General features: G+C 51.0%; 2 protein-coding genes across 3 annotated transcripts; both read left to right on the top strand.

Moving 5' to 3' along the window:
- Positions 1–1211: 1211 nt before the first annotated feature.
- Positions 1212–26206, top strand: LOC131082740 (endonuclease domain-containing 1 protein-like). Of its 2 annotated transcripts, XM_058022848.1 has the most exons (3): positions 1212–1314; positions 22394–22712; positions 25661–26206. In XM_058022848.1, the coding sequence occupies exons 2-3, from the start codon at positions 22428–22430 to the stop codon at positions 26204–26206; spliced, it is 831 nt and encodes a 276-aa protein (XP_057878831.1). In that variant the 5' UTR covers positions 1212–1314; positions 22394–22427. The 2 variants fall into 2 exon arrangements, 1 of the variants encoding a protein (XP_057878831.1); XR_009114377.1 differs by lacking the exons at positions 22394–22712; positions 25661–26206 and adding an exon at positions 3366–3446 and having other exon boundaries at positions 1242–1314.
- LOC131082383 (endonuclease domain-containing 1 protein-like) lies at positions 3463–6675 on the top strand (the record flags this gene model as incomplete). The annotated part of the gene is made up of 2 exons (XM_058022252.1): positions 3463–3687; positions 5695–6675. Coding segments are annotated over 2 exons (786 nt in total), but the record flags the coding sequence as incomplete, so codon positions are not given.
- Positions 26207–27093: the final 887 nt, after the last annotated feature.

Consider the following 27093-nt stretch of genomic DNA (forward strand, 5'->3'; position numbering starts at 1 on the left):
CAGAGACAGTTTAACAGGGAAATCAAAGGCTGAGCACACAAGCAAAGCACATCAAGGAATTCCTTCACCATTTCCCATGGATAGAAAGGTGTTCAGCCATCTCCAGTAGGACTGGGTACTGTTCCACCTTACAGCTACCTCAGAAAACAAAACCCACCACTCCAATCTTCCCCTCCTTCCTCCTCCTTCCCCTACCTTTATATCCTCAGCATGATGCCTCATGCTCTGGAATATCCTCTGGTCAGTTGGGCTCACCTGTCCTGAATGTGTCTCCTCCCAACCTCCCAGGTACCCTCAGCCTCCTTGCCAGTCTGGCAGTACAAAAAGCAGAAAAGGCCTTGCCTCTGTGAAACCTCTGCCCAGCAATACCAGAAACATCTCTGCGTTATCAACTCTGTGTTCAGCAGAACTCCAAAACACAGCCCCACTCCTGCCACTGTCAAGAAAATTATCTCTGAACCCAGCACACCTGTCAGCCCCATGCCCCTGTGCAGAGTCTGTCTCCAGCTCTCCTGTAGACTCCTCAAGTACTGGCAGGTGCTCTGAGGTATCCCCAGAGCCTTCTCCTTCCCAGGCTGCTGGGATGGAGCTGTCACACAGCCCTGGCAACCAGGCAAGAGAATATCTGTAGCCTGGCCTTGGCAATGGTGTTCAGGGAGGCTGCAGAAGGACAGACTGTGAATATCTGAGTGTATCAGAGTCAGGCCAGTCCATCCAGTGTCAGCAGAGCTGTTCTGTTGGGAGCAGAAACAGGTGAAGGTGCTGGAGCAGCAGCAGCTGCAGCTGGTGGGATTGATGAAATGATCAAGGAACCCACCAGACCCTGTTAGCTGACCCTGACATGCCATGCTGCAAGGCAGCAAATTTGGGAGAAATTCTGAGGAAACTCAAACAATGTCAACACATTTCAGAGTGGGTGTGAACAAACTCCCTAAAAAAAATAGAAAACTTCTCTTTTCTAGGGAATTCACAGTTTACCAAAAAGGGCAACTTTATGACTGGGTGTACAGTTAACTGATCCTGACATACCATGCAGCAAGGCAGCAATTTCGGGAGAAATTCTGGGGAAACTATAACAAACAAGAGTCAGCACATTTCAGGGTGGGTGTGAAAATATCCCCTGAATAAAAATAGAAAACTTCTCTATTCTGTAGAATTCCTTGTTTATAACAATGGGGAAATTTTTGAAAGGGTATATATTGCACATGAAAGGGTATATATTGCAGGTGCACTCCTGAGGTTTCAAACTCTCCTTTCTCCTGGGAGAAGACAGAAGGAACAGTTCAGCTGCCTGTTCTGAGACTCTGCACCAAGGTAAGCTGTTCCTCCCTCCTCATCATTGATTCCAATATTAAAAATCTCACCTGACTTTCTGAAAAAAATATCTACATGGACAAAGCCTAGGCTGGAGCTGCTGAGCTCCAAGGAGGAATCAGAGCTTATGCATGCACTGAATTTTGCAGGACTTTGTTGTTTTCTGTCAGTCAGGAGGGTACAGTCAGAAGGAATGATTTGGGAAAGAAACTCAAGCAGGCTCACCTAAAAATTAATATCAAACTGCAGAATAAGAAGGAAGGGGGAGTTTATTGAGTATTAAAACTCCATCCATGACCTTGTGAAAAACCTCGAGACAAACACAGGTGTGGTCTAAATTCCCAGGAAAATTTACACAAAAATCTTCTTGGAAAATCCAACAACTGTCTCTTCCTGGAGAGCATATAAACCCAGAGAGTGTGAGACTGCAGCAGAGGCATTTGAGACTCCTCTGCCACTTTGGGGCTGCGAGCAGAATCCTGTGCTGCTCCTTCTCACGGTAGGCTGTTTTCTATGAATCTGTTATATTAGATATTACCTTATTTAGATCTCTTTCAGTTCCATGGGGTGGGTCATGCAGAAGGACTTTTCAGACCCTTCTCTGCTTGATTTGGGGCAGATACAGCCGTGCTCTGCAGAATACTGTAAAAAGTCCCGACTGGTAGTTGCAGTTCTCAGTTTGCAGCTCATTGGTCACCACATTCCCGATCCATGGCTGGAAAAGAGAAAAAGGACCAGATATCTTGGGTCAGAGCAGGGCTGTGTGCAGCTCAGCATCCTGAATCCAGTGGAAAGGGAGAGATGAGGGGTAGGGAGAAGAAGAAGACAAGGGCAAATATGCAAGGTGACTTGTCAAGCCTTCAGCAGTGCTGAGCTCAGCCCCTGGCCAGCCCAAGGTGGGCTTTGTGCTTTAGAGGCTGTGGCAGCTTTGTGTGCCAGGAACCCTTTGAGCTGCCTGTCCCAGCTGCCTTATCCCAAATGCTGATGATATTAAATCTGTCCAATGAGTGTCTGGCAATGCAAATGGAAGCATCCCTGCACTCCCAAACCTGTGCTGCCTCTGAAGGGAGACAAAGCCCCTCGTGTGTTTGCCATCATCCCAGGGAGCTTTTCAGCATTGTTCTCATAAAGGAATGATCTTACTGCCTGCTGAAAATCACATCAGCACTGAGAAAGACAGGACAGGACAGGTTGCTGTCCAAGAAATTCCTGCAATGGTGCCTTTGCCTGTCCAGGGAAATCAATCAGCAAAGCTGAAGATGGGCATCAGCAGGAATCCCAAGCAACCAGGGCAAGAGCTGCCCCTCAGGGTTGGCATTGCAGCAGCCACTGTGCTGATAAGATAGAGGTGTTATCCCTCATGCTTGCTGCTGCCATCTGCTTGGCCCCTTCATTTGCGCCCTCCGTGTGCCTGCAAGTTCAGAGTCTGGGGTTGGATGACGTGGAAATGCAAGGTGAGCAGCAGGACACGCATGGCCCCATGTCAGCTGAGAGGCAGGAGCCCAGGTGGATGATTTGGGGTTCAGTGTTGGGTCTGACTGGAAGAGCTGAGTGTCTGTGTGAATCTGGATGGGGCCAGAGAGCTGTAGGCAGTGCAGCATTGCTGTTCTTTGCCTGCCCAATGGCCCATGAGATTAAAGCCCAGCTGAGCATGGCAGGGGGCTGAGCAGAGTCCGTGCCCAGCTGCAGGTGTGTGCTGTGGGAAGGTGCTGAGAGCAGGAGGGAGGTGGGCAAAGGTGACCTTGTCCCAGGGCTGTGCCTCAGTTGCAAGATCCCTTTGCTGTGAGAGCTGATTGCAGTCCTGGTGGGTTTGGCTCCTTCCTCCTACAGGCTGAGTGCTCCCACTGCTGCCTCCTCTGGGCACCTAAACCCTGTTTTTGGTTCTACTGTTATTGCCCTCGTGATTTTTCCACATGCAGGAGGACAGAAATGACTCTTTTCCTGGTCTCTCATGGTGCCCTCCTCTCCCAGCTCTGTCCCCCTGCACACAAAGGCTCCAGGCCATGACCTGCTCTCTCCAAGCTGAGTGTCCCTCTGCATTTGCCTTCCAGGGGAGCAAGAGCCCTTCACTGAAATCCTGCCACCATGCTGGGGCTGCTGCTGCTGCTGCAGGTGTTGGCCAGCTGCCTCTGGCTGGGACACAGTGAGGTGGTGGACTCCTTTGACAGCTGTCCTCAGTTCTTCTATTCGGGGACCTTTCCAAGTGATGCCCTGAACCCACATAATCCAGCCCGGATCTGTCAGCGCTTCAGGAACTCGTATCACTATGCCACCCTGTATGACAGAGACAGGAGAATTCCAGTGTACTCTGCTTACAAATACCAGCCTGTAGAAGAGAAGAGACCTCGAGGATGGTGGTTTGTTGAGCCTCAGGTGAGTGTCTCTCTTACAGCATATCACATCACCCTCCAGCCACTCAGAGATGAGCTGCAGCATTTAAATTACCACTTGTATTTCCTAACACCCCTCTAAACACATGCAAATGGACACACTGGATGGGAATTTCCTCATTGAACTTCAAACACCTGCACCACATGGTTCCTCTGATGCACCTGAGACATCAGCAGAATCATGAGATGAATCACATCCCAAAGGTGCCCAGCTCTCTGCCCTCACCTGACAGGAACAGCAAATCACATTACTTGGCATGACATGACAAAGTCAAATGCTTCCCCTCCCTGTGCCCTGCTCTGCTGGCTGACCAAGTGATGGGGAAAAGGCATCCAGGAGAGGCAAAACTTTAGGGACCAACAGTCCTGCTGGGCTCTGATCCCCACTTTGCCCTGAGCTGTTCTGCATCCCTGGCAGAGCTTATCTGCTCCCAGTGAAGAGTCAAACAGGCTTTGTGATTGGTGTTAGATAAGTGAGGAGAAACACAGTATGGGGTGAGATTGCCCAGGGGACAAAGCCTCAGGGAAAAGGCACCGGAGATGAGAGGGTCAGGTTCACTGTGCAGAGATTTCTGGAGGGACATTTCAGGCAGTGCAAAGGGAGGAGCATCAGTGTTGGTCCAGTCACAAGGGTGGGATCTTCACCCATGGGCAGTGACCCCTGAGCACCTTTGGCTCAGGCTTGGTCCAGAAGGATTCAGCAGACAGACAGAACTCCACAAGCTCGAGAGCCCTCACAAATGTCCTTCAGACAAACCTCAGGAGAACAGGCCAGGCCAATTGCAGAAGAGAAAAAGAAGCAATTCCTGTCATTGGTAAGGACAGAGCAGCAGGACAGCATTTGGGGGAAGGCGAGCCAGAGAAGGAAGCCACATGCCCTACTCCAAAGGAAGGCTCAATATGTTTCTCTAAAGATGAACCAAGTGATGTTAAAGTTATGAAAAAAATCATCTTTTCATCTTATGCATAGGAACTCAAGCACCTAATCTGGTCTTGCGCCACTGCAGCCTCCACATTCTCTCTTTTTGGTAAATCATAGAATGGTTTATGTTGAAAAAACCTTAAAGACCATCTCAGTCCAATTGCCTTGCATGGACAAGGCCACTTGCCATTAGACCAGAATGCTTCAATGCCTATCTAACCTGGCATTTTCCTCCTGGACATTGGACCCTGGCCTTCCAAAAAATCTTTGATTTTCTTGATTTTCTCTTGAGTCCTTTTTGGAGTATTTAGTTTCCCTTAAAAAAAAGCACACTTTTGGGATGAGAGGCGCCTCTCAGAGGCTGATCATTTGTAACTTCTTTGCAGTGATGCTGCAGAACATTCTCCCTGGCCCAGATCAGCTCTGGGACACATTCTCCACCCTGCTGTAACAGATTCCATTCACATTGAGATCTTTTTGCCTACTGAGCAAAACTGTTCATCCTTCAATGAACTGTAGCGCTCCCAGGGAAACCTCAGCTCCAGGACTGATTTCCTGACACTTCTCCCTATGTATGGGGTTAGAGGAGGCAACCTCTGGTGTTCCAGGACTGGGATACACTTGTAGCAACAACACATAAAATCACAGAGTCACAGTGTGGTTTGATGGGATCCAGGGAGAGCCCTAGGCAGATTTGGGCTGTGGAGACAGTTGGAAAGGGAAGCAGGTGGCAGCGGAGATGAAGTCCCACCAAAATTACCTTTCAATCCTGGGATTGGGAAATGCTTCTTGTCTCGTGCATGCATCCATTCTCCCAGCACAGGCTGCAGGCAGGATCAGAAAGGTCACAAGTCAAACTGAGAGCAGTCAGATTCTGAGCTGGTTGCCCTTTTAAGCTTTTGTGTTCATGTGGGTTGGTCATGTCTATGATTTCTCTCAGATTCATTCATTTTCATACACTGAGATGACAAAAATTGGGATTTGACCATGTGAGACTTCTGCTTCAGGGAAATCTTCTCCATAACTCCCATTCCCCATTCTAACATCTCTTTCTTTTTCCCTGTACAGCTCACAGGTAAATGTAATCTTAATGATATGGAAACAGAGTCATACCTCAAGGATAAATGCAAAATCTCCCTAGACGATATCAAAAAGAGCCAGGCTGTGCGTGATGACTACAGAGGACTGAAGAGTTTGGTGCATGGCCATTTGAGTCCCACTGGGCATATGGATAACGATGTGAGTAAAATGGCTACCTTCACCTTTACCAACATAGTGCCCCAGGACAGCATTCTCAACAACGGCAAGTGGAGGGTCTATGAGGATAAAACAATGAAGAAAAACACCGAGGACTGTAAAACCACCTACGTGATCACAGGTGCTGTGCCTGGGAACACCTACGTATCTGACAACAGGGTGAACAGACCCAGCCACATCTGGTCAGCTGCCTGCTGCCTGGGGGACGAAGAGCCCCAAGACGCCTGGGGGGCCATTGCTGAGAATGACAAGAACCAGGTGGAGGAGCTCAGCCTGGGGGAGCTGGAGGAGAGGTTGACTGAGCTCTATGGTGGAACGGTTACTCTGTTCAACAATGCCTGTCCCCGGAAAAAAGCCTCGCATAATCATTAGAATAGCCTCGGGGGCTTTTCCCACATATCATAGAATCACAGAATCACAGAGTGGTTTGGTTTGGATGGGACCTTAAAGCCCTAAAGATCATCGCATTCTCCCCTGTATCCATGGGAAGGGACACCTTCCACTACACCAGCTTGTTCCAAGCCCTCCCCAGCCTGGCCTTGAACCCCTCCAGGGATGGGGCAGTCAAACAGCTCTGGGTAACTTTTACGCATACCACAGCCTGCTCCCTGTAATTTACTGCTTTATAATATCCATCTAACCCTGCCCTCGATCAGTGTGAAACCATTCCCTCCTGTCCTCTCACTCCATACCCTTGTCCAAAGACCCTCTCCAGCCCTCTTGGAGATCCCTGATGTACTGCACTCTCAGCAGTCTTCTCCAGGCTGAACATCCCCAGCTCTCTCTCCCTTTCCCCAGAGCAGAAACACTCCAGCCCTTGGAGCACCTTCATGGCCTCCACGGGACTGCACTCCAACAGCTTTGGATCCTTCTTGTGCTGTGGGCCCCAGAGCTGGAGGCAGCACTGCAGGTGGGGTCTGAGCAGAGCAGGGGAGAGGGGGACAAATGTCCTGGTCAGAGCCTGTGCTGCTTCCTTCTCTGGTGTGTTTCCAGCTCTGTCCCTCAGGGCACCTCCTGCTCTGCTCAAAGGCACAAAGATGTGGGCAGAGCCTCCAGCTGCTTTGCTTTGCTGCCCATGTCAGGAGAGAGCTCTGAGGAACGAGTCCTCTCCTCCTCAGCTGTCCCCAGGAGTGTGCAGCTGACTTGTCCCTCACCTCCTTAGCCAGGCTGTGGCACCAGGGAGCCTCAGGGTGCCCAGAGATCCTGTCTGTAGATCTCCATGTCTGGAGATCCCCAAAGCCCAATAATACATGATTCTGGACAACCTGCTCTAGCTGATCCTGCTGGAGCCTGCAGTGTGGGCTAGAAGGTCCTGAGAAGTCCCTCCAAAACACAACAATTCAGTGATTCTGTGATCCTGGCACATGCTTTTGTTTGCTTGCTTTTGAAAGTGCACCTTGAGAGCAGCAGCTGTTGTATCAGACAGGCAGGCTTTGGCATCAGACCCATAGAGAGCTTGGAGCAGCCAAAGCTGAATTCCTGTGCTGCACTCCTTGGACACCTTCATGCTCTGCTCTGCTTCTGAAGCTTTTCTGCAGATTGATGGCAAACTGATTTGGGGAAATGTATTCAATGCTTGTCAAAGATCCATGTGTGCCCCATCATGGAGTTTGCAAGAGCTTACAATAAAAGGGATTTGCTGCAGTGCTGCATTGCAGGGTCATGTCGTCTATAAACCACAAGTTGCTTCTCACTGAAATTTCTACACCCACCACAGAAGTCACAGTGCCCAGAGCATCCTTGCAGGACATTGGGTATGAAATGCCATCAGAGGATGCCACAACACCCACACAAGTGTCACCATCACACACCAATCATTCTCCTGTGAATAGGGATGAACAAAATGTGCCAGGGTGCCAACAGCTCATGCAAGCTGTGTCACTTTCAGAGGTGCCAGCTTGGGACTGGACATCTCAGCTCAGGGGCTGTTGTTCATTGTCCTGCTGGGTCTCACTGCTCAGCCAGGACCAACCTGTTTGGGGGCTGCACTAAAACACAGGTTCTGGTGGAGGTGCAGAGTGAGGCAGCCCCATGCAGGTGTCTCCAGGTGTGCTGGTGTCCCAGCTGTGACCGCAGCCAGCAGAGCTCCAGGCCTGCCTCAGCTGCACACAGAGCTGCACCCTGGGCCCCTGCAGCTGCCCTGAGCTTTGGAGAGCCGCACTGGGGCTGGCTGATGTGCTGCAGCATCCTGGGCAACAGGCACCCCCAGCTGGGCCAGCAGCCAGAGGCCAGGCCCCTTCCCCAGGGGCAGCTCTGGGGGCTCTGCACACCTGAGCACAGGCACCAGGTGCCAGGGCAGACATGGGGCACGGCCTGGCAGCACCATGCAGTTCTGCTCCTCTTGCCTCCAGCTGCCATGGCCACAGCAGCAAGAGCCCTGCCTTGTGCCACTGGGGCTGCACACACCCCTGGGAGAAGATGTTGCTTTTAGGAGAGCAAAGTGAGCACATCACTCTCACTGCCTTTGCTGGACAGCTCCTGTCATGCCTCATCCTCTGCCTGGATGGATTTTTTCTGCTGGGATCAAATGCTGACACAGCCCCTGCTGGGATGAAAGCATCAGAGTGATTTCAGGCTGAGGCCCCTCTGCAGACACCTCTGCTGTACCTCAGGCTGAGGCTCCCTCTGACTTGCTCACACACCTCTGCACACTGGCTGGGGCTTGGGACCACACTCATCCTCACCATTCCTCATGCCATGTCTCACTACCCCCGTCTTCCAGGCTCTGGAGCCACTGGCTGCTTGAACAACTGTCGTGGTTTGACACTGGCCAAACACCAGGCACCCACAAAAGCTGCTCACTCAGCCTCCCCTGTCATAGCTGGACAGTGGAGAGAAAAAAAATAATAAAAGATTTATGAGTTGAGATAAGGACTCAGAGTAAACACTCCCAAGGGCAAAACTTGTTCAACTTAGAGATAGAAAATGAGTTTATTACAGACACAATCTGAGGAGGATAATGAGAAGTAAAATAGCCATTTAAAAACACCTTTTCTTTCCTCAACACTTCCCTCCTTCCAACCAACAGCACAGGCAGACAGAGTGAGGGGGGCTTGGTCAGTTCATCACCCAAGGTTCTCTTCCAGTGCTCAGGGAGAGGAGTCCCTCCCCTTCTGCACCGTGGGGTCCCTCCCATGGGAGACAGTTCTCCTTGAACTTCTCCAGTGTGGCTCCAGTCTCACTAGCAGCAGCCCAACCAAAACTGCTGCAACAGGAGTCCCTCCCACAGGCACACAGTCCTCCCCAAACTGCCCTGGCCTGGGTCATCCTTCCATTGGGTGAAGTCCTCCAAGGACAGGCTGCTCCAGCAGGGGAGCAGGGGACCCCTCTCTTCACCAGGTCTCCCAGTGGTCCCCAGCATCCACTCACTGCAGCGTGGGCAGCTCTGAAATGGGCTGTGGGTGGATCTCTGCATTCCCCAAGGATCCCCATGGGCTGTGGGTGGATCTCTGCATTCCCCATGGATCCCATGGGCTGTGGGTGGATCTCTGCATTCCCCATGGATCCCATGGGCTGTGGGTGGATCTCTGCATTCCCCATGGATCCCATGGGCTGTGGGTGGATCTCTGCATTCCCCATGGATCCCATGGGCTGTGGGGGGATCTCTACATTCCCCATGGATCCCATGGGCTGTGGGTGGATCTCTGCATTCCCCATGCATCCCCATGGGCTGTGGGTGGATCTCTGCATTCCCCATGGTTCCCATGGGCTGTGGGTGGATCTCTGCATTCCCCATGGATCCCCAGGGGCTGTGGGTGGATCTCTGCATTCCCCATTGATCTCCAGGGAATGCAGGGGAACTGTAGCTTCACCACAGTCACACCATGGCCTACAGAGGAATCTCTGCACTGGTACCTGGAGCATCACCTTTCCCCCCTTCTCCTCTGACCTTGGTGTCTCCATGTTGTTTCCCTCACGTGTTCTCAACTCCTCCTAATCTAAGGCTGCAATTCAAACTGCACACGCCACTTTGCTTTGATTTTCCTCTTAAATATGTTATTGCAGAGGTTTTACCAGCACCTCTAACTGGCCCAGCTGTGGCCACCAGCATGTCCATCTTCAGAGCCATCAGGGACTGAATCTGCCAGACAAGGTGGAAGCTTCTAGCAGCTTCTCACAGAAGCCACCTCTGTGGCCCTTCTGCTACAAAAATCCAGCCTGTGCAAAACCAACACACCAACCCCATCAGTTCTAATCAGTGCTGGTTCCCTGGGGAGGTGCCAGATGCCTGGAGTTTGGCCATTGTGACACCCATCCACAAGAAGGGCTGGAAGGAGAATCTGGGGAACTGGACGTTTGTTCACCTGATCTTGCATCCCAGAAGGGTTTTGGAGCAGATTGTCCTGAGTGATGACAGGGCACATCCAGGAGAACCAAGGCATCAGTCCCAGCCAGCAGGGCTTTAGGAAAGGCAGGTCCTGCCGAGTGAACTGGATCTCCTTTGATGACCAGATGACCGGCCCAGTGGATGAAGGGGGAGGCTGTGGAAATGTCTACCTGGACTTCACCAAAGCCTCTGGCACAGTCTCCCACAGCATTCTCCTGGAAAAGCTGTCAGCCCAGGCCTTGGAGAGGTGCTCTCCTGGCTGCCTCAGGAGCTGCCTGCATGTCCAGGCCCAGGGAGCCTTGGTGACAGTGCCACATGCAGCTGGCGTCCGGACACAAGCGCTGTCCCCAGGGTGGGGCCCGGTCTCGTTGAAGATCTTTCCTGATGATCTGGATGAGGGGATGGAGGGAACTCTCAGCAAGATCACAGATGGTGCCAAGTTTGGAGGGAAACTCAGCTGCTGGAGGGCAGGAAGGCTCTGCAGAGGGATCTGCACAGGCTGGATCCACGGGCCGAGGCCACCTCTGCAGGCCGTGCAGAGCAAGGCCATGGAGCTGCTGAAGGCCCTGCAGGGAAAGGCCTGTGAGGAGCAGCTGAGGCAGCTGGGGTTCTTTAGCCCAGACATGGGGTCTCTGAGAGATCATTTCTCTCCCCAGCTCCCTGAAAAGGGGCTGTAGCCAGCTGGGGATCTGCATTTTCTGCTGGACAGCCATCGAGACAATGAGAGGGCAAGGCCTCGACCTGCACCAGAAGAGATTCTGGTGGCACATCAGGAGGAATTTCTTCACATAAAGGGTGATTCAACATTGGAATGGACTGCCTGAAGATGTGGTGAATTCCCAATCTCTGGAGACTGGATGTGGCACTCGGTGCCATGGTCCACTTGAAGAGGTGGTGATTGTTCCAAGGTTGGACTCCACGATGCCAGAGGCCTTTTCCAACAGAAATAATTCTGTGCTTCTGCCAGGCAGCCAGCTTGGAGCTGAGCACAGGGCTGCCCCAGCTCCACAAGCATGCTGCCAGGCACCTTTCAGCTGGCATTGCCTCTGCTTTCTGCTGAGCCTGCTGTGAATGGGCAATAGGGATGGAGCCCTTTGCTGAGCCCAGAGCTGCTCCATGCCCACGGTGGGGTGGGAAGCACCTGAGTTCCCTGGGAAGGTGCAGCTGCACTGCCATGGCAGGGTAATTTTGCAGTTTGCTCTGTGTCTGTCCCTCTTTGGGGAGAGCTCTGGGCTCCAGTGTGTCACAGGGGTTTTTTGTCACTCGGGATAGATTTTTTTTGCTGGGAATTGTGAGGAGACACTGTGACCTCAAGCCGCTTCACTGCTCATGTTTGGATCAGGCAGCTGGCTAAGCCCATTTCCAGTAACACCAATGGTTAACATTCGGTGGACTGAACATGTTGCCATGTGCTGTCCAAAAAGAGAAGGAAACAGGACAATCAAGACAGAGATATCTTCTAAACTTTGCTTGATAGAGCAAGTAAGCAAAGATCCTTTAGTCCATCCAGGAAACAAACTTCCCTGTTTGGCAACTTTTATGAGCTAATATTGTAAAGTTGCATCTCTGATTTCTGAGGAACTGCTTATCTGTTGTATATCGGGGTGGCTTTCCGTTTACACTCCCTGCAATGAGGTTCTCACTTCCTGTACCTGGGCAAAATGTCCCTTGCTGATGGGCATCAGCACTTTGGCACAGGAATATCAGCCAAGAACCCCTGGGGGTCAGGTCAGGAGGTGTTCAGGAATGCTGCTGCCCACGTGCTGTGCCCCACACATGAAGATGCTGCACAGAACAATGTGGAAAACCTGCTCTAGCTGATTGTGGTGCAGCCTAGAGTCTGGACTAGAAGGTCTTTAGAATTCCCTCCAAAACACAACAATTCAGTGATTCTGGGATCCTGGCACATGCTTTTGTTTGCTTGCTTTTGAAAGTGCACCTTGAGAGCAGCCGCTGTTGTATCAGACAGGCTGGCTTTGGCATCAGACCCATAGAGAGCTTGGAGCAGCCAAAGCTGAATTCCTGTGCTGCACTCCTTGGACACCTTCATGCTCTGCTCTGCTTCTGAAGCTTTTCTGCAGATTGATGGGAAACGGATTTGGGGAAATGTATTCAATGCTTGTCAAAGATCCATGTGTGCCCCATCATGGAGTTTGCAAGAGCTTACAATAAAAGGGATTTGCTGCAGTGCTGCATCGCAGGGTAGCGTCTTCTATAAACCACAAGTTGCTTCCCACTGAAATTTCTACATCTACCAGAAAAGTCACAGTGCCCAGAGCATCCTTGCAGGACATTGAGTGTGCAAATGCAATCAGAGGATGCCACAACACCCACACAAGTGTCAGCATCTGGCACCAGTCATTCTCCTGTGAATCGGGATGAACAAAGTGTGCCAGGGTGCCAAGAGCTCATGCAAGCTGTGTCACTTTCAGAGGTGCCAGCTTGGCACTGGACATCTCAGCTCAGGAGCTGTTGTTCATTGTCCTGCTGAGTCTCACTGCTCAGCCAGGACCAACCTGTTTGGGGGCTGCACTAAAACACAGGTTCTGGTGGGTTTGCAGAGTGAGGCAGCCCCATGCAGGTGTCTCCAGGTGTGCTGGTGTCCCAGCTGTGACCGCAGCCAGCAGAGCTCCAGGCCTGCCTCAGCTGCACACAGAGCTGCACCCTGGGCCCCTGCAGCTGCCCTGAGCTTTGGAGAGCCCCACTGGGGCTGGCTGATGTGCTGCAGCATCGTGGGCAACAGGCACCCCCAGCTGGGCCAGCAGCCAGAGGCCAGGCCCCTTCCCCAGGGGCAGCTCTGGGGGCTCTGTACACCTGAGCACAGGCACCAGGTGCCAGGGCAGACACGGGGCACGGCCTGGCAGCACCATGCAGTTCTGCTCCTCTTGCCTCCAGCTGCCATGGCCACAGCAGCCATAGCCCTGCCTTGTGCCAGCGGGGCTGCACACACCCCTGGGAGAAGATGTTGCTTTTAGGAGAGCAAAGTGAGCACATCACTCTCACTGCCTTTGCTGGACAGCTCCTGTCATGCCTCATCCTCTGCCTGGATGGATTTTTCTGCTGGGATCAAATGCTGACACAGCCCCTGCTGGGATGAAAGCATCAGAGTGATTTCAGGCTGAGGCCCCTCTGCAGACACCTCTGCTGTACCTCAGGCTGAGGCTCCCTCTGACTTGCTCACACACCTCTGCACACTGGCTGGGGCTTGGGACCACACTCATCCTCACCATTCCTCATGCCATGTCTCACTGCCACCACTTTTCAGGCTCTGGAGCCACTGGCTGCTTGAACAACTGTCGTGGTTTGACACTGGCCAAACACCAGGCACCCACAAAAGCTGCTCACTCAGCCTCCCCTGTCATAGCTGGACAGTGGAGAGAAAAAAAATAATAAAATATTTATGAGTTGAGATAAGGACTGGGAGTAAACACGCCCAAGGTCAAAACTTGTTCAACTTAGAGATAGAAAATGAGTTTATTACAGACACAATCAATGGAGGATAATGAGAAGTAAAATAGCCCTTTAAATCACCTTTTCTTTCCTCAACACTTCCCTCCTTCCCACCAACAGCACAGGCAGACAGAGTGAGGGGGGCTTTGTCAGTTCATCACGCAAGGTTCTCTTCCAGTGCTCAGGGAGAGGAGTCCCTCCCCTTCTGCACCGTGGGGTCCCTCCCATGGGAGACAGTTCTCCTTGAACTTCTCCAGTGTGGCTCCACTCTCACTAGCAGCAGCCCAACCAAAACTGCTGCAACAGGAGTCCCTCCCACAGGCACACAGTCCTCCCCAAACTGCCCTGGCCTGGGTCATCCTTCCATTGGGTGCAGTCCAAGGACAGGCTGCTCCAGCAGGGGAGCAGGGGACCCCTCTCTTCACCAGGTCTCCCAGTGCATCACAGCCTCCTCAGGGCATCCCCCTGCTCCAGACTGGGCACATCCCCCATGGGCTGTGGGTGGATCTCTGAATATATCCTGGATTCCCATGGCCTGTGTGCAGATCTCTGAATCCCCTGTGGATCCCCATGGCTTGCAGAGGCAGAGCGGCTTCACCATGGCCTACAGAGGAATCTTGGCTCCAGCATATGGGGCACCACCTCCTCCTCCTTCTCCATTGACCTTGGTGTCTCCATGTTGTTTCCCTCACATGTTCTCACGTCCTCCTAGACTCTGACTGGAATTCAAACTGCACGCTCCACTTTGTTTTCATTTTCTTCTTAAATATGTTATTACAGAGGTGTCACCAACATCTCTAATTGGCCCAGCTGTGGCCAGCAGCATGTCCATCGACAGAGCCACCACAGATTGGGTTTGCTGGACAATGGTGGAAGCTTCTAGCAGCTTCTCACAGAAGACACCTATGTGGGCCCCCCACACCCAAAATCCCAGCTGTGCAAAACCAACACACAAACCCCATCAGTGCCACCTCTGTCGACTTCCCAGGCTCCTCCTAGGACCTTCACTCCTGGCAATAATCAGAAATGTCCTGCCATCCCCAGCAAGCTTGGAAATATATGGGAAGCCCAACAGTGAAAAGGATCAGCTTGGACTCTGCCTTATTTCATTCATGAGGACTGTTGCTTTCCATCAGTGGTGGGTCACTGGGGAGGTGCCAGCTGCCTGGAGTTTGCAATTGTGACACACATCCACAAGAAGGGCAGGAAGGATAATTTGGGGAATTACAGGCGTGTCCTCCTGAACTTGCATCCCAGAAGGGTTTTGGAGCAGATTGTCCTGAGTGTGATCACAGGACACATCCAGGAGAACCAAGGCATCAGTCCCAGCCAGTCAGCAGGGCTTTAGGAAAGACAGATCTTGCCTAGCGAACTGTTGGAAGCCTGGATGCTGAGAATTTTAAACTTTCTTTGCTGTAAGGCACAAACACACCAGGGCACACTGCATTTGACTTGAAGTCCTGGAGAAGGCTTCCAAAATTGAGTGATAGCCCTGAACTTACAGGTAAGTAATTTGAATAAAATTATGTAATATCAAAGGGTGAAAAACACAGGGTTTAACATTTTTGAATATAGCAATATATGTAAAGCAAGAGGGAGGGTTGTGGGCACTGGCCGGATGTTCTTCAGCTTCTTCCTCATGGGTTTGGGGAGCAGTATGTAATTGGTTAGAAAAGTCTGCATTGTGGACTTTAAGTGATTAGTTTCTGGATTAAAAGTCAAAAAAAATTTAGTTGTCATTTCTCAATTGGATAGTTTGGCCTTGAAAGATTTGGTTGAGAAAGATACTGGGCCAGTTTGTATCTTGTTAGTTGAATCCCGTAAAATTCACAAAAATCACACTTTGTAAGACTGTAATACAGATCACAATTATTAAATACTGTACACCAAACACGAGAAACACTCCTGCACATTTCGTTCCAATTCTAACAATTAAGAAAATAAAATAACAACACAATAGCGAACCTGATCTCCTTTGATGACCAGATGACTGCTCCAGTGGATGAGGGGGGTGGCTGTGGAAGTGTCTACCTGGACTTCACCAAGGTCTCTGGCACAGTCTCCCACAGCATTCTCCTGGAAAAGCTGTCAGCCCAGGCCTTGGAGAGGTGCTCTCCTGGCTGCCTCAGGAGCTGGCTGCATGTCCAGGCCCAGGGAGCCTTGGTGACAGTGCCACATGCAGCTGGCGTCCGGCCACAAGCGCTGTCCCCAGGGTGGGGCCCAGTCCCGTTGAAGATCTTTCCTGATGATCTGGATGAGGGGATGGAGGGAACTCTCAGCAAGATCACAGATGGTGCCAAGTTTGGAGGGAGACTCAGCTGCTGGAGGGCAGCAAGGCTCTGCAGAGGAATCTGCACAGGCTGGATCCATGGACCGAGGCCACCTCTGCAGGCCGTGCAGAGCAAGGCCATGGAGCTGCTGAAGGCCCTGCAGGGAAAGGCCTGTGAGGAGCAGCTGAGGCAGCTGGGGTTCTTTAGCCCAGACATGGGGGCTCTGAGAGATCATTTCTCTTTCCAGCTCCCTGAAAAGGGGCTGTAGCCAGCTGGGGTCTGCATTTTCTGCTGGACAGCCATCGAGACGATGAGAGGGCAAGGCCTTGACCTGCACCAGAAGAGATTCTGGTGGCACATCAGGAGGAATTTCTTCACATAAAGGGTGATTCAACATTGGAATGGACTGCCTGAAGATGTGGTGAATTCCCAATCTCTGGAGACTGGATGTGGCACTCGGTACCATGGTCCACTTGACAGGGTGTGATTGGTCCAAGGTTGGACTCCACGATGCCAGAGGCCTTTTCCAACAGAAATAATTCTGTGCTTCTGCCAGGCGGCCAGCTCGGAGCTGAGCACAGGGCTGCCCCAGCTCCACAAGCATGCTGCCAGGCACCTTTCAGCTGGCATTGCCTCTGCTTTCTGCTGAGCCTGCTGTGAATGGGCAATAGGGATGGAGCCCTTTGCTGAGCCCAGAGCTGCTCCATGCCCACGGTGGGGTGGGAAGCACCTGAGTTCCCTGGGAAGGTGCAGCTGCACTGCCATGGCAGGGTAATTTTGCAGTTTGCTCTGTGTCTGTCCATCTGTGGGGAGAGCTCTGTGCTCCAGTGGGTCACAGGTGTTTTTTGTCGCTCAGGAAAAATTATTTTGCTGGGAATTGTGAGGAGACATTGTGACTCAATCTGCTTCACTGCTCAGGGTTGGATCAGGCAGCTGGCTTAGGTCTTCCCCATTAACACCAATGGTTCACATTCTGTGGACTGAACATGTTGCCATGTGCTGTCCCGAAAGGGAAGGAAACAGGAGATTCAAGCCAGTGGCATCTTTTCACCTCTGCTTAAGAGAGCATCTAAGCAAAGATCCTTTGGTCCATGGGGGAAACAAAGTTCCCTGTTTGGCAACTTTTATGAGGTTACCTTGTAAAGTTACAGCTCTGATTTCTGAGGAACAGCTTATCTGTTCTATATCCGGGTGGCTTTTCCTTTACCCTCCCTGCAATGAGGTTCTCACTTCCTGAACCTGGGCAAAATGTCCCTTGCTGATGGGCAGCAGCACTTTGGCACAGGAATATCAGCCAAGAACCCCTGGGGGTCAGGTCAGGAGGTGTTCAGGAATGCTGCTGCCCACGTGCTGTGCCAAACACATGAAGATACTGCAGAGAACAATGTGGAAAACCTGCTCTAGCTGATTGTGGTGCAGCCTGGAATCGGGACTAGAAGATTATAGAATTCCCTCCAAAACACAACAAATCAGTGATTCTGGGGTCCTGGCACATGCTTTTGTTTGGTGGCTTTTGAAAGTGCACCTGGGGAGCAGCAGCTGTTGTATCAGAGAGGCTGGCTTTGGCATCAGACCCATAGAGAGCTTGGAACAGCCAAAGCTGAATTCCTGTGCTGCACTCCTTGGACACCTTCATGCTCTGCTCTGCTTCTGAAGCTTTTCTGCAGATTGATGGGAAACTGATTTGGGGAAATGTATTCAATGCTTGTCAAAGATCCATGTGTGCCCCATCATGGAGTTTGCAAGAGCTTACAATAAAAGGGATTTGCTGCAGTGCTGCATTGCAGGGTAACGTCTTCCATATATCACAATTTGCTTCCCACTGAAATTTCTACACCCACCAGGAAAGTCACAGTGCCCTGAGCATCCTTGCAGGACATTGGGTGTGAAAATGCAAACAGAGAATGCCACAACACCCACACAAGTGTCACCATCAGACACCAGTTATTCTCCTGTGAATGGCATGAACAAAATGTACCAGGGTGCCAACAGCTCTTACAAGATACCTCCATTCATCCAGGAACAAAACTCCAACTTTGACGTCCCAAACTTTTACGAGCCTTTGGAGGTGGGGACCCTGCATGAAAGAATTCAATGGGTTCTTTGACTTCAGGACTGTGGGGCATTGCCACACTTTTCCCCTGGGAGGGATTTTACAGTTGGTCAGGCAGCACTGTAGAGTTGGGAGACACTTTGGGCATCTTTGATGGTTTATGGCCCCTTCTAATGATGTGACCACTGCTGGCCCTGCTTTGTTCTGTCAGTTGGGCCCCATCAGAAAGGAGGAATTTACCCCACCTCCACCAGATCTGCTTCTTCTTGGCCTTCTCCTTCATTCTGGCTAAACCCCACTTTGTTTAAGACATCAGTCCCAGGTTAACAGAGACACAAGAAACCACAGGACTCAACCAGCATGCTGAAATAAACTTTGGTCTAACACACTTCTGGATATTTGTGGTTGTAACAAAGAACTTGTCATTCTGTTATTCCTGGACTTTTGGAAACAGAAGAAAATTTGTCCAATTTAGTTTGAGTGAATGAATGGTCATTGAATGACAGAATATTTTGGCTTGGAAAGGACCTTAATGACCAGCCTACATCTATGCCCTCCCATAGGCAGGGACACCTTCCAGTATCCCAGGCTCCTCCAAGCCCCAGCCAGCCTGGCCATGGACACTTGCAGGTATGGGGCAGTCTCAGCTTCTGTGGGCAACCTGTGCTGGGGCTTCACCACCCCACAGTCACAAATATCTTCTTAATATCCTTTCTAAACCTACACTCCTTCCATTTCAAGCCCTTTCAGCTTGGCCCAGTGCTTTGGTTTAACCCCAGCCAGCAGCCACGTTCCACAAAACTTCTCCCTCCCTCCCTGAGCACCAGGATCAGGGAGAGAACTGGAAAGGGAAAGGTGGAAAACTCCTAGGTGGAGATACAGAGAGTTGGACAGGGAAAGCAAAGGCTGAGCACACAAGCAAAGCACATCAAGGAATTCCTTCACCATTTCCCATGGATAGAAAGGTGTTCAGCCATCTCCAGGAGAGCAAGGCCCCATCCCACCTCACGCTTACCTCAGAAGACAAAACCCACTACTTCAAATGCCCCCTCCTTCCTCCTCCTTCCCGTCACTTTATATCCTCAGCGTGATGCCTCGTGCTCTGGAATATCCTCTGGTCAGTTGGGCTCACCTGTCCTGGCTGTGTCTCCTCCCAACATCCCAGCTACCCCCAGCCTCCTCGCCAGCCTGGCAATACAAGAAGCACAAAAGGCCTTAGCCTGTGAAAGCTCTGCCCAGCAATACCAGAAACATCTCTGTGTAACCAACTCTGTGTTCAGCACAACTCCAAAACACAGCCCCACACCTGCCACTGACAAAAACATTAACCCAGCACACCTGTCAGCTCCAAGCCCTTGTGCAGAGTCTGTCTCCAGCCCTCCTGTAGACTCCTCAAGTACTGGCAGGTGCTCTGAGGTATCCCCAGAGCCTTCCCCTTCCCAGGCTGCTGGGATGGAGCTGTCACACAGCCCTGGCAACCAGGCAAGAGAATATCTGTAGCCTGGCCTTGGCAATGATGTTCTGGGAGGCTGCAGAAGGACAGACTGTGAATATCTGAGTGTATCAGAGTCAGGCCAGTCCATCCAGTGTCAGCAGAGCTGTTCTGTTGGGAGCAGAAACAGGTGTAGGTGCTGGAGCAGCAGCAGCTGCAGCTGGTGGGATTGATGAAATGATCAAGGAACCCACCAGACCCTGTTAGCTGACCCTGACATGCCATGCTGCAAGTCAGCAAATTTGGTTGAAAGTCTGGGGAAACTAAAACAACTGTCAACCACTTCTCCTTTCTGTTGGAATTCCCTGTTTGAAACAAGGGGCAAATTTATGCCTGGGTATATATTGCAGGTGCACTCCTGAGGATTCAAACTCTCCTTTCTCCAGGGAGAAGACAGAAGGAATGATTCAGCTGCCTCTTTTGGGACCCTGCTTCCAGGTAAGCTCTTTCTCCTTCCTCAACAATGCCTCCAATATTCAAAGTCTTTCCTGAGTTTTGGATTGAATATACATGTGCAAACTCTGGGCTGGAGTTGCTGAGCTCTAAGGAGCAATCAGAGCTTATGCATGCACTGAATTTTGTAGGACTTGAGTATTTTCTGTCATTCAGGAGGGCAAGGACAGAAGAAGTGATTTGGGATAGAAACTCAAGCCAGCTCACCTCAAAATTAACAACTTTTGAATTAATCTGAAATCTAACAAACGGTTGAATAAGAAGGATGGGGGAGACTATTCAGTACTGAAACTCCACCCATGACCTTGCAAGAAACCTCTGGACTGACACAGGTGTGGTCTAAATTCCCAGGAAAAGTTATTCAAAAAGCTTCTTGCGAAATCCAACAACTGCCTCTTCCTCGAGAGCATATAAACCCAGAGAGTGTGAGACTGCAGCAGAGGCATTTGAGACTCCTCTGCCACTTTGGGGCTGCGAGCAGAATCCTGTGCCACTCCTTCTCACGGTAGGCTCTGAATCTGTAATATTAGATTTTACCTTTGTTAGATCTATTTTAATCTCAAGGAGTGGGTCATGCAGAAGGACTTTTCAGACCCTTCTCTGCTTGATTTGGGGCAGCTTTGGGGATGATCTGCAGAGTACTGTAAAAATTCCAGACTGGTAGTTGCAGTTCTCAGTTTGCAGCTCATTGGTCACCACATTCCTGATCCAGAGCTGGAAAAGAGGAAAAGGACCAGATACCTTGGGTCAGAGCAGGGCTGTGTGCAGCTCAGCATCCTGAATCCAGTGGAAAGGGAGAGATGAGGGGCAGGGAGAAGAACAAGACAAGGGCAAATGTGCAAGGTGACTTGTCAAGCCTTCAGCAGTGCTGAGCTCAGCCCCTGGCCAGCCCAAGGTGGGCTTTGTGCTTTAGAGGCTGTGGCAGCTTTGTGTGCCAGGAACCCTTTGTCAAGATTTTGTGCTGGTTTAGGGCGAATTTGGTAGAGAATCTCTAAAGGAGGGCCCCTCCCCCCACCCAGTTCGGGAAGAATTGCTCAGGGAGAAGTGGAAAGAACCTGTTTATTTAACAGGCAGAGCACCCCCAGCACACCAAGTGAACAATATCGGATGACTCCACTCTGAAGAAGATGACAAAATCAGAAAGTCTCTTTCGGGGGTGGTTGCTATGTTAGTCCCTCCAGCGCTGTGGCAGCTGCTGCAGGCCAAACGGTGCAAACCCTCGGTGTTCCCAGGTCCCAGTCTGGAGCAGGTTCGAAGAAAAAAAGGAGAGGAGAAACAGTCCAGGAAGGAATTTGGACTGTTTAGCTAGAACTAGCTAATAAGCAAAAGCAAGCAGACGCGAGAGCAGAGAGAGAGCAAGCAAAGCAGCCTGTCCCAGCTGCCTTATCCCAAATGCTGATGATATTAAATCTCTCCAATGAGTGTCTGGCAATGCAAAAGAAAGCATCCCTGCTCTCCCAAACCTGTGCTGCCTCTGAAGGGAGACAAAGCTCCTCATGTGGTTGTCATCATCCCAGGGAACTTTTCAGCAGGTTTCTCATAAAGGAATGACCTTACTGACTGCTGAAAATCACATCAGCACTGAGAAAGACAAAACAGGACAAGTTGCTGTCCAAGAAATTCCTGCAATGGTGCCTTTGCCTGTCCAGGGAAATCAATCAGCAAAGCTGAAGATGGGCATCAGCAGGAATCCCAAGCAAACATGGCAAGAGCTGCCCCTCAGGGCTGGCATTGCAGCAGCCACTGTGCTGATAAGATAGAGGTGTTATCCCTCATGCTTGCTGCTGCCATCTGCTTGGCCCCTTCATTTGCTCCCTCCGTGTGCCTGCAAGTTCGGAGTCTTGGGTTGGATAATGTGGAAGTGCAAGGTGAGCAGCAGGACACGCATGGCCCCATGTCAGCTGAGAGGCAGGAGCCCAGGTGGATGATTTGGGGTTCAGTGTTGGGTCTGACTGGAAGAGCTGAGTGTCTGTGTGAACCTGGATGGGGTCAGAGAGCTGTAGGCAGTGCAGCATTGCTGTTCTTTGCCTGCCCAATGGCCCATGAGATTAAAGCCCAGCTGAGCATGGCAGGGGGCTGAGCAGAGTCCGTGCCCAGCTGCAGGTGTGTGCTGTGGGAAGGTGCTGAGAGCAGGAGGGAGGTGGGCAAAGGTGACCTTGTCCCAGGGCTGTGCCTCAGTTGCAAGATCCCTTTGCTGTGAGAGCTGATTGCAGTCCTGGTGGGTTTGGCTCCTTCCTCCTACAGGCTGAGTGCTCCCACTGCTGCCTCTGCTGGGCATCTAAACTCTGTTTTAGGTTCTACTGTTATTGCCCTTGTGATTTTTCCATATTCAGGAGGACAGAAATTACTCCTTTCCTGTTCTCTCAGAATGCCTTCCCTTGCCAGCTCTGTCCCCCTTCACGAAAAGATTGCAGGCCATGACCTGCTCTCTCCAAGCTGAGTGTCCCTCTGCATTTGCCTTCCAGGGGAGCAAGAGCCCTTCACTGAAATCCTGCCACCATGCTGGGGCTGCTGCTGCTGCAGGTGTTGGCCAGCTGCCTCTGGCTGGGACACAGCGAGGTGGTGAACTCCTTTGACAGCTGTCCTCAGTTCTTCTATGATGGGATTCCCCCAAATGATGCCCTGAATCCAAAGAACCCAGCCCGGATCTGTCAGCGCTTCAGCAACTCGTATCACTATGCCACCCTGTACGACAGAGACAGGAGAATTCCAGTGTACTCTGCTTACAAATACAGGCCTGGACCTTACAAGAGACCTTCAAGGAAGTGGATGGTTGAGCCTCAGGTGAGTGTCCCTCTTACACACTTCACCCTCCAGCCACCCAGACATAGGCCGCAGCATTTAAATTACCACTTCTATTTCCTAACACCCCTCTAAACACATGCAAATGGACACACTGATGGGAATGTCCTCACTGAACTTCAAACACCTCCACCATATGATTCCTCTGATGCATCTCAGACATCAGCAGGAGCATGAGATGAATCACATCCCAAAGGTGCCCAGCTCTCTGCCCTCACCTGACAGGAACAGCAAATCACATTACTTGGCATGACATGACAAAGTCAAATGCTTCCCCTCCCTGTGCCCTGCTCTGCTGGCTGACCAAGGGATGGGGAAAAGGCATCCAGGAGAGGCAAAACTTGAGGGACCAACAGTCCTGCTGGGCTCTGATCCCCACTTTGCCCTGAGCTGTTCTGCATCCCTGGCAGAGCTTATCTGCTCCCAGTGAAGAGTCAAACAGGCTTTGTGATTGGTGTGAGAGAAGTGAGGAGAAACTCAGAAGGGGTGAGATGGCCCAGGGACAAAGCCTTGAGGGAAAAGGCACCGGAGATGAGAGGGTCAGGTTAACTGTGCAGGGATTTCTGGAGGGACATTTCAGGCAGTGACAAGTGAGTAGTGTAGCAAGCTGAATTGCTGCTAGCATAGTCCCTTTGCATAAAATGCACAGATGTTTTATTCAGCTGTGCAGTGCGATGTTCAGGTCCCAGCACTCACACATACAGGGTGAAAATTTTGGTCTGCCAAGGGGCCCTGGGGTCAGCTTGGCCTCATGGCAGTGCAAAGATGAGGGCCAATCAGGGAATAGGGAGATGTGACTCAGGGGCATAGGAACAAACATAGGAACATGGGAAGGAGGCAATGGGGTCTAATAGCTCTTTGGGGGAAGTTTCTTGTGTCTCCCTAAACCAGGGAATGGCCCCCCAGGCTCTCCACGGAGGAGCATCAGTGTTGGTCCATTGAGAAGGGTGTGATCTCCACCCATGGGCAGTGACCCCTGAGCACCTTTGGCTCAGGCTTGCTCCAGAAGGATCCAGCAGACAGACAGAACTCCACAAGCTCTAGAGCCTTCCCAAATGTCCTGTAGACAAACCTCAGGAGAACAGGCCAGGCCAATTGCAGAAGAGAAAAAGAAGCAATTCCTGTCATTGGTAAGGACAGAGTAGCAGGACAGCTACGGGGGAAGGTGAGCCAGAGGGGGAAACCACATGCCCTGCTGCAAAGGAAGGCTAAATATGTTTGCCTAAAGATGAACCAAAAGATGTTGAAGTTATAAAAAAAATAATAATTTCATTTTATGCATAGGAACTCAAGCACCTAATCTGGTCTTGCACTACTGCAGCCTCCATATTCTCTCTTTTTGAGGGATCATAGAATGGTTGGTGTTGGAAGGAACCTTAAAGACCATCTCAGTCCAACTCCCCTGCATGGGCCAGGCCACTTGCTGTTAGACCATGTCCTGGTTCAGGGCAAATTTTGGAGAGAACCCCCAAAGGGGCTCCTCTAGGAAAGCAGATTCAATTGGCCCCTCCCGCAACCTGTCCGGGAGAAAATACCTCCTTGGAGAAAAGTGGAAAAAACCCTGTTTATTAAACAATAAAATCTAAACAATATTAAAAAATAAAACCCCTTGCTGCTCCAAAAGAGATGACAAACTCAGAAAAGTTCCCTCCCTGGGCTGCAGTTCAGCTCACTCAGGCTCTTAGCAGTCCCTCCTGTGCTGGAAATGCCGCGGCCCAGGCCCGGCCCCATGGGCCACAGGTGGGAGCTGCCAATGCTCCGGTCCAGTCCAGAGCAGGTTTAAACAGTTCCAAAGGAAAGGGAAAAAGGAAAAAAACCCACAGAGGCTGAAACTAACTAAAAGCAAAGGAGAGCTCTGTCCTGCTGTCTGTCTGTCCGCAGACAGCACAGGCCAGGAGCAGGAATGTGGAGAAGTGAGTGCAGTGTCTGAAAACAAAGTGCTGCTTCTTCTCTCCCCCCGTCACTCTTTAGAACAAGTCTTAAAGGTGCAAAACTTCTTATTCAGCATAAACAGAACAAGATGATTGGGGATAAAAGCATCATATAGTCAACCTAGGACAGACCAGCGTGCTCCAAGCCCTGTCCAACCTGGCATTTTCCTCCTGGACCTTGGACCCCAGACACCCAAAAAATCTTTGATATTTTTTTAACTTTCTCCAGAGGCATTCTTGGAGTATTTCGTTTACCCAGGACTCTTTTGGAATTACAGGTTCCTCTCAAAGGCTGATAGTTTCTAACTACTTTTCAGCAATGCTGCAGAAAATTCTCCCTGGCCCAGATCAGCTCTGGGACACATTCTCAGCACTGCTGTAACAGATTCCATTCAAATTGAGATCCTTTTGCCTACTGAGCAAAACTGTTCATCCTTGAATGAACTGTATCCCTCCCAGGGAAACCTCAGCTCCAGGACTGATTTCCTGACACATCTTCCTGTATATGGGGTTACAGGAGCCAACCTCTGGTGTTCCAGGAATGCGCAACACCTGTAGCAACCCCACAAAACATCACAGAATCACAGCATCACAGTGCGGTGTGAGGGGATCCAGGGAGAGCCCTGGGCAGATTTGGGCTGTGGAGACAGGAGGAAAGGGAAGCAGATTTGGCAGTCCCACCAAATTCGCCTTTCAATCCTAGGAGTGGGAAATGCTCCTTGTCTGGTGCATCCATCCATGCTCCAAGCACAAACTGCAGGCTGGATCACAAAGGTCACAAGTGCAACTGAGAGCAGTCAGATTCTGAGCTGCTTGCTCTTTAAAGCTCTTGCATTCATGCAGGAGGGGCATGTGTATGATTTGTCTCAGATTCATATGTTTTTAAACACTTTGATGACAAAAAATGGGATCTTGACCATCAGAAACTTCTGCTCCAGGGAAATCTTCTCCATTACTCCCATTCCCTATGCTAACACCACTTTTTCTTTCCCTGTCCAGCTTATAGGTAAAAATAATCTTAAAGAGATGACAAGTGAGAACAACCTCATATATAATCACTCCTTCACCTTAGACCAAATCAAAGAGAGCCAAGCTATTGATGATGACTACAAAGGACAGAAGGATTTGACCCGTGGCCATTTGAGCCCCAATGGCCATCAGTACAGTGAAGAGAGCAAGAATGCTACTTTCACCCTTACCAACATAGTGCCTCAGGACGAGACTCTCAACAATGTCAACTGGAATGCTTACGAGTCTAAAACAATGCCCCAAAAGACCCAGGGCTGTACAACCACCTACGTGATCACAGGTGCTGTGCCTGGGAACACCTACGTATCCAATAACAGGGTTAATGTACCCAGCCACATCTGGTCAGCTGCCTGCTGTATGTTGGACAAAAAGCCCCCAAAGGCTTGGGGGGCCATTGCTGAGAACAAGAGCAAAAAAGAGGTAAAGCAGCTCAGCCTGGAGGATCTGGAGAACAGCTTGACTAAGCTCTACGGTAAAAAGGTTAATCTGTTCAAAAATGCCTGTTCCCAGAAATAGGCCTCACTTCCTCAATGGAAAAGGCTCGGGGAATTTTCCATTCTATCATAGAATCACAGAATCACAGAATCACAGAATGGGTTGGTTTGGATGGGACATCAAAGCCTTAAAGATCATCTCATTCTGACCTGCCTGCCATGGGCAGGGACACCTTCCACTACACCAGCTTGTTCCAAGCCCTCCCCAGCCTGGCCTTGAGCCCTTCCAGGGATGGGGCAGTCAAAACAGCTCTGGGTAACTTTTACTCATACCACAGCCTGCTCACTGTAATTTACTGCTTTATAATTTCCCATCTAACCCTGCCCTCGATCAGTGTGAAACCATTCCCTCCGTCCTCTCACTCCATACCCTTGTCCAAAGACCCTCTCCAGCCCTCTTGGAGATCCCTGAGGTACTGCACTCTCAGCAGTCTTCTCCAGGCTGAACATCCCCAGCTCTCTCTCCCTCACTCCAGAGCAGACACACTCCAGCCCTTGGAGCACCTTCATGGCCTCCACGGGACTGCACTCCAACAGCTTTGGATCCTTCTTGTGCTGTGGGCCCAGAGCTGGAGGCAGCACTGCAGGTGGGGTCTGAGCAAAGCAGAGTAGAGGGGGACAAATGTCCTGTGCAGAGTCTGTGCTGCTTCCTTCTCTGGTGTGTTTCCAGCTCTGTCCCTCAGGGCACCTCCTGCTCTGCTCAAAGGCACAAAGATGTGGGCAGAGCCTCCAGCTGCTTTGCTTTGCTGCCTGTGTCAGGAGAGAGCTCTGAGGAACGAGTCCTCTCCTCCTCAGCTGTCCCCAAGAGTGTGCAGCTGACTTGTCCCTCACCTCCTTAGCCAGGCTGTGGCACCAGGGAGCCTCAGGGTGCCCAGAGATCCTGTCTGGAGATCTCCATGTCTGGAGATC

The sequence above is a fragment of the Melospiza georgiana genome, chromosome 4 (assembly GCF_028018845.1).
Source record: "Melospiza georgiana isolate bMelGeo1 chromosome 4, bMelGeo1.pri, whole genome shotgun sequence".
Lineage (NCBI taxonomy): Eukaryota > Metazoa > Chordata > Aves > Passeriformes > Passerellidae > Melospiza > Melospiza georgiana.